The 17,443-nt window shown below is 38.7% G+C and overlaps 1 protein-coding gene across 4 annotated transcripts in view; it reads left to right on the top strand.

Moving 5' to 3' along the window:
* The window catches only part of ppp1r13bb (protein phosphatase 1, regulatory subunit 13Bb), a 43,456-nt gene that overhangs the window by 11,482 nt on the left and 14,531 nt on the right, over positions 1-17,443 (top strand). For 3 of the 4 annotated variants that reach the window (XM_088089202.1, XM_088089199.1, XM_088089201.1), the window contains 8 exons: positions 550-697; positions 2,727-2,846; positions 4,238-4,308; positions 11,372-11,473; positions 14,399-14,573; positions 14,925-15,124; positions 15,268-15,432; positions 16,460-16,655. In XM_088089202.1, coding sequence (XP_087945328.1) covers positions 550-697; positions 2,727-2,846; positions 4,238-4,308; positions 11,372-11,473; positions 14,399-14,573; positions 14,925-15,124; positions 15,268-15,432; positions 16,460-16,655 — 1,177 coding nt within the window. The remainder of the gene's footprint in view (positions 1-549; positions 698-2,726; positions 2,847-4,237; positions 4,309-11,371; positions 11,474-14,398; positions 14,574-14,924; positions 15,125-15,267; positions 15,433-16,459; positions 16,656-17,443) is intronic. The other variant, XM_088089200.1, reaches the window with a different exon arrangement.

Raw genomic sequence — 17,443 nt, 5'->3', positions numbered from 1 at the left:
TTTAACACAGAACACATTTTCATGCAATACCATCTTGGAACAGAACGAACATTTTAAAAAAAAATCTCTCCCATCCCACATAACAAATCTTTCTTAGTAAAAGGAAAACTTTGACAAACAGTCCATCAGATACAAATAAGCAAGTAGTTATGGGTAAGCGTGATTTAAAAAAAAAAAAAGAATAACAAAAAAGTAAGTAATACCATAATAATGATATTGAAATAATAATGATAATAATAACAATAATAATAATAACAATAATAATAATAATAATAATAACAATAATAATAATAATGATAATAATAATGATAATAATAATAATGATAATAATAACAATAATAATAATAATAATAATAATGATGATGATAAGAAAAATCACAAATGTGCAAAACAGTCATCATCCTATTCTCTCTTCCTATTATTAACCATTTTACTCTAGCTGTAGTATAAGTTACAAGCTGCCTTTGAGTGATTAATAATCAGTTACACAATTTGGCTTGTTTTTTATGTTCTTCTTTCATGATTTTTACATTTTTATTTCTTTTTCAGATGATATTGACGGTGTACCTCAGTGATGGGGAACAGGCTGTGACTGAGGTGCCCATCACCCCTGAGACGACGTGCCGGGATGTCGTCGAGTTCTGCAAAGAGCCCGGCGAGAGCGGCTGCCACCTGGCTGAGGTCTGGAGAGGCAACGGTAAGAGCTGGTTGAAAAAGTGCTGCTCGTTAGGGAGAGTTCAGAGTGGTGAGTGCTTCTTTTATTGTGGGATGCAATACTCACTGCTCTGCATTTTTAAAGTGGGTGTCATCAGCAGTGCACGAATCTGAAACTCATTATCAGTGAGCTTGACACTTCACTTAAATGCACAAGAATTTAATTATATAAAGCAGGAGCCTTTAGCCTTCCTCATTACTGAAGAAACAAGCACTTAATTAACGAAGGTTCAGTTGCCAAGCCGGGCCATGCATGACTACCTGAGTGGAGGAAAATGGTGGATATAGGGCACATTTTTCTTTAAAAAAAAAAGGAGAAAAGCATGTACTAACAAAAGTACAGTAGAAAATATTATTATACTTAAAGCTCACATCTGGAGGTCAAAAAAAGGTTACGTACTGGCACAGTCCGCAGCACTGTCACATCAGATTCCACTCGGTCCAAATGGTTGGCTCCCATCAACACAGTCATGCTGACACACCCGGTGTTATCAGCGTTTTTTGCTGAGGGGCCACTCCCCTGTTGAAAACAGCGACCCAGCCGAGGGCTTTATTAACCCACGTTATGCAATCGTGTTCGGCTGGTGCCCGACAATGCAGTCGTCTGCTCCTTTGTCTCTGTCCCTTGTCGCTCTTTGCCCGCAGAGCACCGTTCTCTTGAAATATGAAAAAAGTTTTGGCTCATGTAGTTGTCCTTCAATCCCAATTTTTATAGGGATATCATCACTTGAGTCTGAAAACTTTATGCTGTTAATTTGCCATGACAATATTAAAGTGACTTATAGGTCACAAGTTTATCCTTTGTTCTGTGATGGTCTTTACTGGATTAGCATTTTAATCATTGTAGTTGTCAGTGCATTAACATCAAATGCACACACTTTCCTTTCATTCACTCCCAAGCCAAGTTTACACTGGCCTGTTGTACATCATCTCTGCAATCCCTGTACGCAGGCTCTATCCAGTTTGATGCAGAAACAACCCCCTCCAAAAACTGAGCAAAACAGTAAGTCCTTAGGGCAGCAGGAAACAGGAAAAATTGCAGCTTTGCCATGCTTACATTTTTATTTTCTATATTTAAAGGTCCAGTGTGTAGGATTTAGGGAGATGCATTGATATATTTTGAATCTAATAAAATAAGTAAGTTTTTGTTAGTGTATAATCACCTGAAAATATGAATCGTTGTGTTTTTGTCACCTTGGAACCAGTTGTTTATATCTACATAAGGAAGCAGGTTCTCATCCATGGAGATCACCATGTTGCACCGCCATGTTTGTTCAGAACAGACAAATCAAACACTGACTCTTACAGCCACAGTGACCACTGCAAAGTAGAATAAAAGTCGTTCACGCTAAAAGCCAGCATAGCTTATTTATTAATGAAGGGTAATCCACCCTAAAAGATGTGCAGACGATGAAAAAAACACGAACCAGAATAAAGCTCACTGAGGTTACTGACACAGGCTGCACTGCAGCAACAAACAGTGGACTCATAAAGGGACAGACATTTCCTCGAGACAGCGAGGACGCCCACAGGATTAAAGGAAGCGCTTGTTAGTTGATTTTAAAATAAATAATAAAAATAGGCTACTTAATTAAAAAAAAAACCCATTAAGGAACAACTTAGATGCAGATATTTTAAAATAACTTTAAAGAAGCCTTTTTAAAATTGTGCACTGTGCAGCTGTATTATCTAGGAAAACAAAATTATTGGATTGGGTAATTCATTTAATTAATTAATTAAATTAAATAAGTAACAGGTAATTTTCTTGTAAATTTTTTACTAATTTCTCACTAATTTTGGGGTAATTTCTTTCTTTGTTGCTCATTGCCTACTTCCCATGTTCATTGAATCAAGCCATTTTGTGCAAGTTTCAAAGGGTTAAATTTTGCTTTTAAGTGGCACACAGAGTTTTGCTTTTCACTTATTGGACATATACAAGAAAACAGAATTAGATCTGTTGTTGTCGACAAGACAAATATGTTAACCAGTCATAACTTTTCTGTCTCTTTTAGAGCGAGCGATCCCCTTCGAACACATGATGTATGAGCATCTGCAGAAATGGGGGCCTCGGAAACAAGAAGTCAAGTTCTTCCTCCGGCATGAAGATTCACCGACTGAGAGCAGTGATCAAGGTGCGCATTGTCGTGGTCTCCTCTGTCTGGAGGTTTATCTGCCGTGTGTATTCTCTACCTGGAGGGTGGAGTCGAAGGTTTGCTGGGGAATTCCTGTCACCTGTTCTGGCTGGCTGCTCAGCTATGGACGCTGGTGTCAGGCAATGCTTTTCTTTCCTGAAGTTTAATTGAGGCTTGCCAGGTGTAAAATGCACCCGAGCTTAAAATCACTGACTGAAACCAGTTCTACACACGCTCACTGAGACACATTCATTCCAATGTTGGGACTTGAACTGAAGTCAGTGTGCATGTGTAGATACAGTATATAAAAGAAGTACACACAAAATTACAAGTCCAAGCCAGTAGTGGAGTGTTACTACGTACATTTACTCAATTACTGTATTTTTGTATGAATTTGATGTACTTGTACTGTAGTTGAGTATTTTCTTTTCATGCCACTTTATACTTTTACTCCTCTGCATTTCAGAGGGAAATATTGTACTTTTAACTCCACGACATTTATCTGACAGCTTTGCTTACATCTTCCTTTACTTTTTTATTGAAATTTGTGCATTAATAAAACATAAGAAGAGTTTATAAAATATGATGTATTGTTCTAAATTAAATGACTAAACAGTTTATACAAGTACAGCTGCAATGATTAGTCGATTAATCTATCAGTCGATTCACAGAGAATTATTTTTCAACTATTTTGATAAATATTTTTTCTTTGTTGTTTCTTTTTTTATAATTTTGAATTTTTTTATTTTCTATCATTTTAAATTTTATAAATTATTTTAAATAATTTGGATTTTAGAGAGGTGTGTGTGTGTGTGTGTGTGTGTGTGTTAAAATCTTTTGTAAAGAGGCTTGATTACACTTATTTACTTTAACTCAAGTACCATTTTCAATCCAGGACTTTTACTTGTAACAGTTTTTTCACATTCTGGTATTAGTACTTTTACATAAGTGAAGAATCTAAATACTTGAAACAAATCTGAGTTATATCCTATAAACATGTGGAACTTGACTAGAAAAGTGCATTTTGTCAGCAGCATTACCATGAAGATATGCAGTAATTTTTAGACAAATAGCAGAAGTGGCTGGTTTTCTATCTCTTCTTGTGGAGCTTTAAATCATTTACTCTCATCTTTCCATCAAGATCAAGCCCCTCTTAAAAAAAAAAGTTTGAGTTACAGGCTTTAGTCAGCAGTGCCTGTCCCAGTTCTTAAATGCCTCTGTCATGAGCAATCATGTCAGTGAAATTTCAAACTATTCCTGACAATGGTTGTTGCCTCTGAATCAAGTGTGTGTGCGTGTGCGTGTGTGTGTAGGTGTGTGTGTGCGTCTGTGCACGCCTGTGTGTCTCTGCCCTGCCTGTGTTTGTGACGGCGACTGTTTGGTTTTTGCAGGGAGTCAGCAGTCTCAGGATCAGACGAGTCGCAGGAGTGGAAACACTGGAGAGAAGCACAATGAGAACGGGGTGAGACTTAATTAGCATTATCTAAATGATGTTAAATTAGAAATGTTCTTTTACGGAACAAACCAGGTCCACAGGCCATTATAAAATCCCTCAATAATATGTAACAGTTACAAAGGTTTATATAAAGAGAGAGACAAAAAGAGAAAACAATATAGATGAGCAGCAGTGTATTGAAATATAGATGCGCTTGAGTATGGCAGTATTTTGTTTTGTGATACTGTGTTTATTGTCAAAGATTTGTTGCAGTGGTTGATTTTGTATTGATAGCAGTTTCGTAATCTTTCCTTAGCCATTTGACTCTTCTACTCCAACGTAACAACATATCGGTAACGTTAACACAAAGAGCACGAGTCTGTGAAACAGGCAGTCATAAAGGGTGCACTGCAAGCATTCAAAATTAGATTTCAAAGATTGCAATATATTGCCTTGCTTGCAGTACTGCAATATATTACAGTATGTTGATATTGTGATTCTTGCTAATTCAGACCAGATTATTACCATAAATTGATATTTCGATTATAATTCAGTCTTCCCCGAATCAGTTTTGCAAAGCTCCATGGTATCTGCAAAGAGTCAGATTTTCAAAGTTGTAAGACGTGTGTCTTTTTACAACATTTATTATTTGAGACTACCCATTAAATTTGTATTTCAATCAGAATGTAGAAGCTTGTAAAACAGACTGACTAACTCTAACTTGGAAGCTCCTGTGGGAAAGCAGAAGTTAATGGCTCCAGTTGTTGACGTGTCAAACGGCCAGACTGTCACTGTCACCTCAGGTGTTTGTATGTTACCTGGGACCTGTACCAATGTTAACTGTTTTTAGTACCCTCCTACAAAGATGTACAAATCAAATTAACCAGCAGACAGATCAAAACAAACAGGGATTATACGATACTGATATCCTAGCAACGATTGCTTTTTAATATTCGTTTGAGTTTATTTTTTTATTTATTTTTTTAAAAAAAGGGCTTAACACCTCTCCAACCAAGTGTTCGTGGCACACATCATTCCTCTTGGTTTTAATATCTTAATCTCTCAAGCAAAACTGAAGTTCAGGACACTGTCATTGTATGTTTACTCTGTGACATAACTCCATATTCCAGTATGAGGTAAAAGTATCTATGGCTACATGATTCTGATATTAAAGGTGATGTTAGAGACCCGGGTGTTACGGAGCTGCTCCATTTCCACACACTGCCAGTATTTCCCTGTCAGGTGAAGCCATTGTTGCATATGCCGAGTTTTAGCTTTAGGACGTGTGTGCTCGGAGATGTGTATGACTCTGATAAGAGCAGCCTCTGGCGCGGCATCCTTTCTCTCTCCGACCATCTGTCCCAGATTTCAATAAAAAGGAAAGTGTTGCGGTCAAGGAATTGTAACTAATTCGACCTTAAGGGTGGGGGGAGGAATCCAGCGCAGCAGGAGATAGAGGGGTTGTTGTTTTTGTTTTCAAAAAGGATTGTAGCACAAGAGCAGCCAGAAGCAATTCCTGTTATTACACTGAAAAACCACAACTTTAGACTTTTGTTGAGGAAGTATCATGAGGTAATATATATTTTTATGGATCTAGAAATTGATTGAACCGCACGCTAAGCAAATCCAGAGTCATGCTACTAACCTGTAAAACCAGCACCATAGCATGACACCTAAAAGCATGCACTGTGTCATCATTATTCGTACATCGTCCATTGCATGGTCGGCTCCGCTTAACCTCCTGGAGTGCCAAGGCTCAGTTGTGTCCGAATTTCTTCCTAATATCTGATTTAGAGGATTATATCAGTCAGCCTGCTGGATGATATAACGGGCCCTAAGAGGATCATTGCTCTGGCTTTTGCATGGACTGCTGCCCAAACCCTGAGGGCTTTCTCTCCAGCGAGCAGAGCTGATCATCCTCTGACAGAAACGCTGCTTCGTAAAGAGCAGAGGTGCCTCAAGGCAACGCTGTGATGATCACACACATTGTCAATATATTTTAGAATCTCAATTTTAACTTCTATAATTGATGATGATGGCTTATTGGCAGTATTGAAACATCTCATTTTGTTGCCGAGAGCTGGAATAATTAGTCATCAAAAAAAGTTAATGCCGCTGCTATTTTGATAATCAATCACATCATTTTGTGATTTTTCAAGCAGAAATACAAAAGACTCTCTGGTTCCAGCAAGAAAATTCCCTGAATATGCCAAAAAGAAGAAAAGTAAGAAAAACATAAATAAGAAGATAACCTGAAAAAAGTTGTTAGAAATTCAATTAAATAACAATTTAATGTAACAAATATAAAAAAAAAAAATATGTTACAGGAAAAAGGAATAAATAAACAAATTATATATATATATAGTATGTATAGTTCTGTAACATAACTTTTAGATTAAAAAAAATTAAAATATAATTTGGCAATATTTCTTTCCCTTTCTTCTTTTTAAGCAAAACTGCACGTTGTCACATTTTACTCATTTCTTGCAGTTTGTGGGACATTTCTTGCAAAGTTCCTCATTGCCTTTTTTCCCGTGTTTTCTAAAGCAATCAAGCAAATTTGTTCAGGTTTCAAAGGTAAAAATGCTTGTGAAAATTGCCTGAAAGCAGCACAAGAAAACCAATGCCGATCCAGGTTTCACGGGGTTAATCTATTTTCATCATTATCACAGTTCTTACAAAATCATTGCTCTTTGGAACATCGTAACATGAGTGAATGTCTTGAATAACAGAGTTCATTTATTCTGAAACATCCTGATGGTCACTTTATCCGTAATCATGGATCGCTCTCCACAAATCTGCACAGTTTTTGGAGCGAGTGATGTGGTCTCCCATCAGCGACGAAGTGGCTGCTCTCCCTCTTCCGCTCTGCTCAGTTGGGTGTTTCTCCAGCTCCCTCTTCATCACTGTCTGAGGGCGTGTGTGTCTGTTTCTCCCTCGGGTGAATTGTCACTGATGCAGTCGTTGCCTGAGTGCATCTGAGCGTGGCTGCATGTGTGTGCCAGTGGCTTCCCCGCTCTCCCCATCTCGGCCTCGGTTGAGTCACCTTGTCCCTCCCCCCTCCGAGTCTTCCTAGACACTCTTAAATCTAAACGCCTGAAAAAATGCCAGGTAGGAAAACAGTGTGTGAGCCACTTGGGCAAAAACCTGCAAATGCAACGACCGCACCGAGTGTCTTCTGAGAGATGAGACGATGCATGACGTGTAACTAAAGTCAAATTATTTCCAAAAAGAGGCATGTTTTATTCAGTCAAGATGAGTCACTGCCTCCTTGAATCGAGTAAGAGCAGCGCGTACAATATTTCTGTTTTTTTGCGTGTCATGTTTATTTCACCTGAACTTTATTATGTCATCTATTTTTCATGTCGTCATCCTTTCTGTGCCTCTTACTATTCTCTTCACGTTTTAAAAGAGTCTTTTAGCGGATCCAGTATTCTACATTTCTCAGTCTGAAAAAAAACCACCATGACATTTCCTGTGTCGTCTCCTCCCTCTTTGAACACACTTCCTAAAGGCAAAGTCTCGGAGCACTTCAGCATTTCAGTACCGCTTGTAGTTTAGAGGACTGTGTTCGCTGCTCACTCACTATGCTGTTTTATCGAAGAGTAGCTCGCCAGTGTGTTGACAGTAGCAACTGCTTCTAGGAAATTCAGAAGTCTGTAGGATGATGGTTTTCGAGAAAAAAACAGATTTAAATCTGATAGCTGCTCTTTATTCTGTGAGCTCTTGAACAACACGAGGCTGCTGATTTCTGGCTGAAGAGGAAGATTTCATTGAAAATGTTTATGGAGGTGAACCTTTTTTTTTCATTTCTAGTAAAGAAGATTTTACTATTACCTTTACTAGCTGATATAAACCTTGTACCTCTGAGGTTTTTTGGTTGTGTAATGTGTTGTTTTTCTTCCTGCAATTTATTCTCTGTTTGGATCCCCGCTGGCTTCCACAAAGGGGTTGCTAGTCTTCCTGGGGTCCACTCAATTACAGCTGAAAGATTAAGTAACCCTTTCAAACCTGGATCGACATAAATTTTCTTGTGCTGCGTTCAGACGCCTTTCACAAGCTGTTTAATGCTTTTAACCCTGAACAAATTAGCTTGATTTCCTCGCATGATATTGAGGGAAAAAAAAGGCAATCAGCAACTTGGGAAGAAATGTCCCACAAATTAGAAGAAAATAGTAAAAAGGGACAGGAAAATTATCTTAAAATAACTTTAAAAAAATGATTTTTTTTTTTAAATGGGGGAAAAATGTTATGAAAAACTATATTTATAATTACAGTGAAATTCTTATACTTTTTTATTATAAATAAAACTGTGTTACAAAAAAAACCCAAATATATTAAATTAATTTTCAGCATATTTTTAGGCATTTTATTTTTTACTTGTTTTCCCCTTATTTTCACATAATTTTCTTTGTTTTACTATTTTTTTTTGCTAAGTTTTGCCATGTCTTATTAAATTGCTCATTGCTCAGGTTTCAAAGGGTTCAACAACAGAAAAGAAAAAAAGGCAACATTTTGAATAATAGATTAATTGTTTAAGTCTTTTTGCCAAGTCAAACTTTCCCTTGTGTATAATTGTTAGGATTTGTGGCCTTTCGTCCTTTTTTGTATTGGTAAACTAAATATTTTTAAAGAGTGTTTTCATACGTCTGTTTGCAGGTGTTGGAGACTGCTACTGGATATGTGAAAAAAAAGTTGTTGAAAGTATTTTGTTGCTCAAATGATATCACTTGAGTCCACGTCGTTTGAGGCTGAAGACTTCAAGTTTGTAAATTATAAAAAAAATCTGGACAAATGGGGTCTGAAAGAAGTCATCCTGACCTCTGTAGCCTCTGCGTTTGAAGCTAAAGGTCTGATGCTTCATTAGCTTTCACTAGCACAAAGCACCCACAGTGCAAACCCCAGCGCAGAGGTTCACTGTCGGCTGGTGGCCAGCAGCACTGCTGGGCCTAACTTGTGTCACAGTGGTAACAGAAAGTTTGCTGATCTGGTGAGGTGTCATTGCGGTCCAGGATCAAACCCTAGCACTGGGAGCTGCTAACTAAAGGTCTGTTTATGAAGTCTTCGCCTGCTCTCGTTCTGACAGTCGTCTCTTGAGTGGCCGGGAGTGAGGCAGAGGGACCACAGTTTGTGCTAGCTAGCTGATTCTTGTCTTATTTTTGGTCTGATATATAGTAAGTTAATCTTATTCAGTAACCCCTATTGCATATTTTCATATCTACTCTAGCTGTCATATTGTGCAGGAGCCGTGTGAGTTCAGTTTTCATGGGAGTGCAGCTGTGGAGACTTAAATTGTGTGGAAAGTAGGTTTGGTATCATCTCAAGCAAGTTAGAAAAATGGTAGAAGCATCAGGGGCTCTCAAAAACTGGGACGCACCCTGGAAAGAAATGCCTGCTTGAGAGGTCAAAAGTCTGATAAGTGAGAAAGAAGCAGATGAAACTGTAAAGAAAAGCAAAAGACTAGCAGATACCAGTAAATCATTTGTTTACAATTTATAAGTTTTATGTTTTAGATGACTTTTTTTTCTTTTTTGCTTCAGTGAATTTTACTCTCTCAAATTAAATATTATTATTATTATTATTATTATTATTAGTAGTAGTAGTAGTAGTAGTAGTAGTAGTAGTAGTAGTATTGTTGTTGTTGTTGTTGTTGTTTGCTCTTTTTTGTGTGCTTATTTTCAGATAATTTAGATTCAGATAACTGTTTTACTATTTTTTTTTTGCTACTGTTGGGCCATCTTTTATTAAGTTGCTCATTGCTCAGGTTACAAAGAATTAATAAACAAAAGAAAAAAAGCAACATTTTGGACAATAGACTTTTTTGCTAGACACTAGTAAATAATTAGTTTTTGTGCTTCAATTAATTTTATTCTCTCTCAAATTAAACATTATTATATTATTATTATTATCATTATTAATTATTGTTGTTGTTATTTTGTTTGATATTTAGGAAGTGTTATTTGATCATATTGACACAAATCTGATTCCATGAAACATTATAGGAGAAAAACGTTAAATCAGTGAAGTACTTTCTAAGTTGTGGACTGTTGGTCGGGCACAACGAGCCATTTAATCAAATCATCCTGGGCTTTGCGAAACAGTGATGGACATTTTTACCATAACTATTCTTTTACTATTTTCTGGAATTTTTAGGCCAAATGATTGATTTATTTAGGAAATAATCATTAGTTGAAGCCTCAATTATTTCATAAAAATCCAACTTCTAACTAAACCACAGAGTAGATTGTGAAGCTACAAATAATAATGGCAGTGGTTGTTTTTGTTTTTTTTTAACATCAATAAATTGCATCATTGTGACACTATCCAGGGACACATTTTCCTCAGAGCCATGAGTCCTCTGCTCACTAACTGAGCCTCGTCACAATTAATGTCCCATCGCAGTGATATTTGGAGCCCGACTCTCACTGCTGCTGAGTCTCCTGCTGTTTGAGCCTCTGGCCGCTGATATCAGACATCTTTTAAAACCATTTCTGCAAATGGGTTTTTGCGTAACTTGTTTCTTTGTTCTTATGTAACATTTTATCTCATGTAACTTCTTGGCAGATGTATTTCTCTGTTTTTATTGTCTTGCGTTTTTGTCTTAAAAGTGCTGTTATATCAGACACTTATTCACCTGGGTATTATTATCGAGTTATCCAAATGACCATTTAGATGTTTTAGGTATTACTGATACTGAAATTGAACTGTTCACCTTTTTAGCTTTAACTCTGAGCTACTAAATGTTGTTATTTGGGCTGGAGGGAGAGTCACGTATTCTTGTTAGTGTGTCATCATATTCAGCAGCTCCCACAGGGCAAAAAAATAAATGTTAGGTCATGCCCTCCTTTGAATCAAACAACCTTTAGTTTTTAGAGCCTAACAGTTTTTGGATTATTGCACATGTTTTTATTTCATCTTAAATTTATGTCTATTACTTTTTCTCCTCATGAATAAAAACTTTCAGTGGTGTTAAAAAGAGGAGACGCTAATGTATCATCAGTCTACATCAGTAACATTTCAATGGCAGTCAACATCAGGACCGCCCAGTTAAGATTTCTGTGCTGACGGATTCTCGTGTTTGTGTGTGTAGGTGGGGAATCAGCGTGTGGAGCTCACGCTGTCAGAGCTGCAGGAGATGGCCACACGGCAGCAGCAGCAAATCGAGGCTCAGCAGCAGATGCTCGTTGCAAAGGTAGCATCTTGTCTCCACTCTAACACCTTCCTTTCTATGAATCGTTCCCCTGAATGTTAGAATGGTCTTTCATTGAAAACATGCGTCTTTCAACGTCTGCACAGAAGGCTCACCACAAACTGCAACATCTTCCTTCCATCCATCCTCTTTTTCAATTTAAATTGTTAAATCTGAAGCACTACCTCGGAATAATGTGAAAATTATGTAAGAAAACTGCCATTCCTTAAACCCTAATGTTGTCCCCAAGCTGGGTCAGAGAAAACAACATTGAGATGGTTATTGTGCCAAACGAGGCAATAGGGAAGGGTATCATTACTCAGTACCTTTTAAGCTATCAACTGAAATAAACTTATACTAAGTGGTATTAAAACTTCTTTCAAACCATCATTTGATCCTTTTTGTTCCTAGATGTAGAAAAAATTAAATATTTGTATGGTTTTGCTGAGAGAGAAGAGAGTTGAGGGAGAGAGTTGCTGCCCCAAGCGAAGGAGTTCAAGTATCTTGGGTGTTGTTCATGAGTGACAGTAAAATGGAGCGTGAGGTGGATTGGTGGTTTGGCACGGTGTCTGCGGTGATGTGGGAACTGCACCAGTCTGTCCTGTTGAGGAGGGAGCTGAGCCAGAAGGCAAAGTTTTCAATTAGCTGGTATGAGGCCCCGGGGCAGACCCAGAACACGCTGGAAGGATTCTGTATGTCATCTGGCCTGGTGACGCCTCGGGGTCCACCAGGAGGAGCTGAAAATTGATTCCAGGGAGAGGGACATCTGGAGTACTTTGATCAGCCTGCTGCCTGTGCGACCTTGCCTCAGATAAGCAGATAAAAATGGATGAATGGTTTTGTTTAGAACCAATCACCACAAGCTTTCTTCAGTTTAATGTGACATGTAATTTACTCATTATGGCGGCAGTCCGTACAGTCTGTGGCACGATGACGAGTATAGTGTATCTTGTATGTAGAGTCGACAATTCAGTATGCCGAGATGCCACCAAAATGTTGTCTGTGCTATCTGGTGGCATTTTATGCAACTGAATACTTTCACTCACATCATGGGTATTGCATGTAGTGAAGTAGTAAAAAAAGATGTTGAATGAAGTACTCAGTTCAGTATCACTGAAAGGGTACAGGTATTGGTAGTGGTGTAGTATTTTTTATGAGCCAATAATTCTGGCAGTAATTTTGCTGAAAGACACTGTAGAGTATTAATTAACGTCTCACCTTACAGAGGTTAAGACACAGGCACAGACCGGTCATTAGTTCAGGGCCATGTAAGTCCAGTACACAGCCTCGAACCTTTCTGTTAGAGAGGAAAATGGACTCCTGTTGCACTGCTCTCATTCAAAGAGTCCCATCATGACCTGATACTGGGGCGAACAGTTATGTAACAAATGAGATGGGGAGGCAGTATGAGTCACTGTGCTAGGATTGTCCAGTTTGTCAGAATTCATAGTTCAGTCTTTATAGAAATTCATGCACAGTCAGACATTTCAGTGTTGACTCATGCATGTAAATAATGCATGATTTTAACTGGAACACTAACGGTACTACCTTTTGTCGCACTAATGATCAAAATTAGATTTCATTATGTAAATGGAAGGAATGAGAACCTCCATGCAACCAGTCGACTTGGCTTTTTCAGTGCACAAAGACTGACCGCCGTGTTTGTGGTGGGCTGATCAGTCAAGATCAGTCATGCAAGATGAAGCCCACTGTAAACCCACGGATAGATCGGTTTATTTATCGCCTTTGTTGTGGTGTCTGAAAAGTAGGCCCACATGAAGCCCTGCAGTCATTTGGAAACCTGGGCCTGTCATTTCCTATTTTAGGACCTTAACTGGAGCAGTTCTCAGTTGGGTGGAAAGATGAAGTCATCTGACCCTTTCTTCAGCCTTCAGACAATCTTGACACAGCGCAGCATTGCATTTAGTGCATACAGTAGAAAGATTTAGCCGTCTTTCAAGGTTTGTCTGCCACTGAGATATTGTTATACTGAACTTACAGCCTGCAGGATAAATCTGGCCCTCATTACGCTGTCAAGTGGCCCCTCAACCATTAATTCACAATAAAAATAAAGTGATTCAAACTGGGAATTGGTTTTGTACTTTTAATGTCCATAAGGCGCCACAGTGCATAAAACAGAATCAAAATAGAGTTGTTTATCAAAAATTTTAAAAAATGTGCCAGTTGAGGATCCCCTGCAGCTCACGACAGAGGTCCTGGTCAAGCTCCTGATGTCCTAAAATCCAAGAAAGGTCCTAAAATCCTGTAAATGAAATCTTAGAAATGTCCTAAAATCCTAAAAGGTCCTAAAATCCTAGGAAGGTCCTTAAATCCTGTAAATAAAATCCTAGAAATCCTAAAAATCCTAAATGTCCTATAATTCTATAAATGTGCTAAAATCCTATAAAGGTCCCAAAATCCTGTAAATGAAATCTCAGAAAAAACTAAAATCCTAAACATCCTACAGCCTTATAAATGTGCTAAAGTTCTAAATAAAGTCCAAAATTCTAAAAATGCTCACAATCCTAGAAACATCCTAAAATCCAAGAAATGTATTAAAATCAGAAACGTCCTACAATCCTAGGAAGGTCCTCAAATCCTACAAATGTGCTAAAATCCTTGAAATGTCCTAAAATCCTAGAAATGCCCCTAAAGTCTAGTCTAGAAATGTCTTAAAATCCTACAACCATCCTAAAGTTTGAGAAATGTCCTAAAATCCTAGCAACATATATGGCCCCTGGCCTCCTGTCATTTTATTAAAATGGCCCCGAAGCAAAGCAGGTAGAGTATCTCTGGTGTAAGTGTTGATGGGGGGCTTCTTGCTGGTCTTAGTGTTGAGACAGTCTTCACTGTTGGATTCAGTTTGGCATCATTTCTTACCTTCCGTTTGCCAGCCTGCCTATAAAACATCAATTTCTGTCTCTGAAGGAGCAACGTTTGCGTTACCTGAAGCAGCAGGAGCGGCGCCAGCAGCAAACCGTTTCAGAGAGCGAGAAGCTGCAGAGGCTGAAGGAGCGCGTGGAGAGCCAGGAGGCGAAGCTCAAGAAGATTCGAGCAATGAGGGGCCAGGTGGACTACAGCAAGGTCATCAATGGCAACCTGTGTATGTATACTTACAATATGTCCATTATCATTATTCCCTTGGTGCCAAATTCTTAATTTTATTGACATTAAGTGGTTACAGGATTCAGTTCCAGCCAGTAGTGTTACATAATTAATAATAATAATAATAATACTTATTATTATTATTGTTATTATAAAACATAGTCAACAAATATTCAGTTTCTTCTTTTTATTTTTTTCATTCGGTCTCCACTGTAAAAATGCTTGTAGGAAGGAAGCCTAATGGCACCCAGAGATGATAAGAAAGATCGAGATAACTCGCTCGTTTTAAAGAAATCACCTTGCACGTAGGTTACAAATGAGCTGATGTTTCTTTATTTCTTCCATCCAGCGGCAGAGATTGAGCAGGTCAGCGGCCTGTTCCAAGAGAAGCAGGCAGAGTTACAATCTGCAGTGCTGAGAGTGGAGCAGCTCAGCCTGCAGCTGGAGGACCTGCGGAGAGGAAAGCTTAATGGCATACAGACCGCCCTGGGTGGCCAAGTAACCGGAGCTGCAGCCTTAGAGCTCCGTAAACTCTACCAGGAACTTCAGGTACTGAGCAGTAGGAATAAGTGCAACATCTAGCGAATTTTTTTATAGGGTCCATTTTGTTTTCTTTACCTCTGATGCAGTCATTTCAGCATCGATTACTTTCTACCTAAACCTGCACGTGTGTTTGCATTTATCACCCACAGATCCGTAACAAGTTGAACCAGGAACAAAACAGCAAGCTGCAGCAACAGAAGGAGCTTCTCAACAAGCGCAACATGGAGGTGACACTCATGGACAAGCGCATCAGCGAGCTGCGGGAACGCCTCTACAAGAAAAAAGCTGAGGCACGTCAAAAAGAAAACCTTCCTGTAAGACTAAGAGCGTTCAACACACCTCCTCTTTAAGACTCTTTCTGTTCAAATGCTACTGACAAAAGTCTCCTGTCCCACTAAGAAGTCAGTTCAGACACGTCACATGCTCAATATAAAGTGAAGAACAAAATTATTGTTAGCTTTTAAAGTCTTAGTGGAAACCTGCGGACACAGGGATTTGTTCATGTCCCCTCAGAGGCTTCATAAATCATCTGCAATGAGGAGAATATTCACTGAAGTAAATTATTTCTAGTGTTTTGTAAACTCCTCTCATTTTTATATATCTCCTCTACATTTTGTTTTTCCCCCCATCACCACATCTTCTCAAATTTGTTTTATGGGATTTCAACAACACACAAGTGTCAAGACAGTTAGTTTTTGAATTTCAATATCGATTAAAGTATAATATACATCAAGAAAAACTGATCATGTTCATAGAAAGCAGATGAAATACATCATGTTGTGAAAAATTACAAAAAAAGAGAATAAATAATAAACATAAATTGATAAGAATAAAAAAATAGATGTGAAAAGATGCAAAACATACACACTTGCCATCCTGTAATATTAAAAAAAATACAAAGTTCACATGATTATAAAGGAGACCTTATAAAGGTACATTAAGGTGGTCATACAAATTCAATTAAAGCAATTAAGTGCAAAAAAAGGTTGCCATGTTTTATTAAATTTAGAACTATTCATTGTACAGCAATTTTTTTTTCAATTCTAAAAAAGTAAAAACTTATTTGATCCATGAGCAGTGAGAGGGGGATTGCATCTCAATAAGGCAACAAATGCTACAAAGTCTGAGTTACATTTTAGAAGCAGTAGAGTTTGGGGCAGGACCCCAAACAATGTCTGTAATTGCTGTTGGATCAAGTTGAATCCCAAAACAATCTGAAATAGTGTTAACGATTTTAAGCCAATATGTGTGTTGGGAAGGTCAAGATGAAAACAAATAGAAATAGGTAGCAGGGGCCCTGTCTCTAATGACTGACTCTTTTCTGGCTCTCCCCTCTTATAGCTGAACAGAGCCAACGGGCCTCCGTCTCCCCAGCCAGCTCCTGGTACTCTGGGACGTGTCGCTGCCGTCGGGCCGTACATCCAGGTCCCTGTACCGGGCCGGCAGGAAGGAGGCTACACCATACCACCTGATCCACTGAAGCCTGCGACTCTGGGCGTCAATAACCAAGCCAACCAGAGCCGCACCACCAAGTCAGGTTGGTGGAAACCCTCAAAATTACAACTGCAGTGCAAGTTTTTTTTAACTAAAATGCAAGACACCATAAAACACAACTGTAGTACTAGATACCTGGAGACACAATATATTTAGGCTGTTTTAGGGCCAGTACAGATGGCGCGTCTTTAACCACCTGGAAAATGCGAGGTCGAAAGCTAGGCGATACTCGTGTCCACTCTGTGCCAACTCTCACAAGCATAGAGGCCGGTTGTCTGAGCACCATACCATTCCCCTCCTACCAGAAATCGTGACTGGCCAAATACACACTGTTAACGAATGCGTGTGTGTCGGCATGGCTTATGACTGTGTCCGCCACGTGTATCCAATTAAAACAATAGAATGGAGATTGCAAAACACGCGGCATGTCTACGGCCCCTTAATTCATGATTTAGGTGTATTCCTTGACTTATTTTGTTCATGAAGAAAGCAGGAACATTGTCATGGTCGGTTAGACAAAGCAGATGAGTAGCTTTGGTACGTGTATTCCCAGAGACTCAGAGACACATTAAACACACCTTGCATGAAAATCTTGTGACTGAAACTCCCCCCTGGGCTCCTGTTACTGCTTCCTCCCTACCTGACTTCTCACTTGATTCTCCGCCTGAACTTGATTCCTGTGATTTCATCTCCTCCCTCTCTAACCTCTGTCTCTTCCTCTTCCTGTGTTGTGTATACTGTGGATCCCGTCCTTCTCTCCTCCTCTCTCATGTGTCTGTGCTTTCCTGTCTTTGTAACGTCTCTGTTTCACTGGGTGCGGGGTGGGGGCGA

This window comes from Plectropomus leopardus, chromosome 16 (assembly GCF_026936395.1).
Source record: "Plectropomus leopardus strain MGB_pleo_1.0 chromosome 16, ASM2693639v1, whole genome shotgun sequence".
In the NCBI taxonomy this organism is placed as follows: Eukaryota; Metazoa; Chordata; class Actinopteri; order Perciformes; family Serranidae; genus Plectropomus; species Plectropomus leopardus.
Note: the sequence above shows the minus strand (reverse complement) of the source record. Positions and strands in the feature narration are given on the sequence as shown.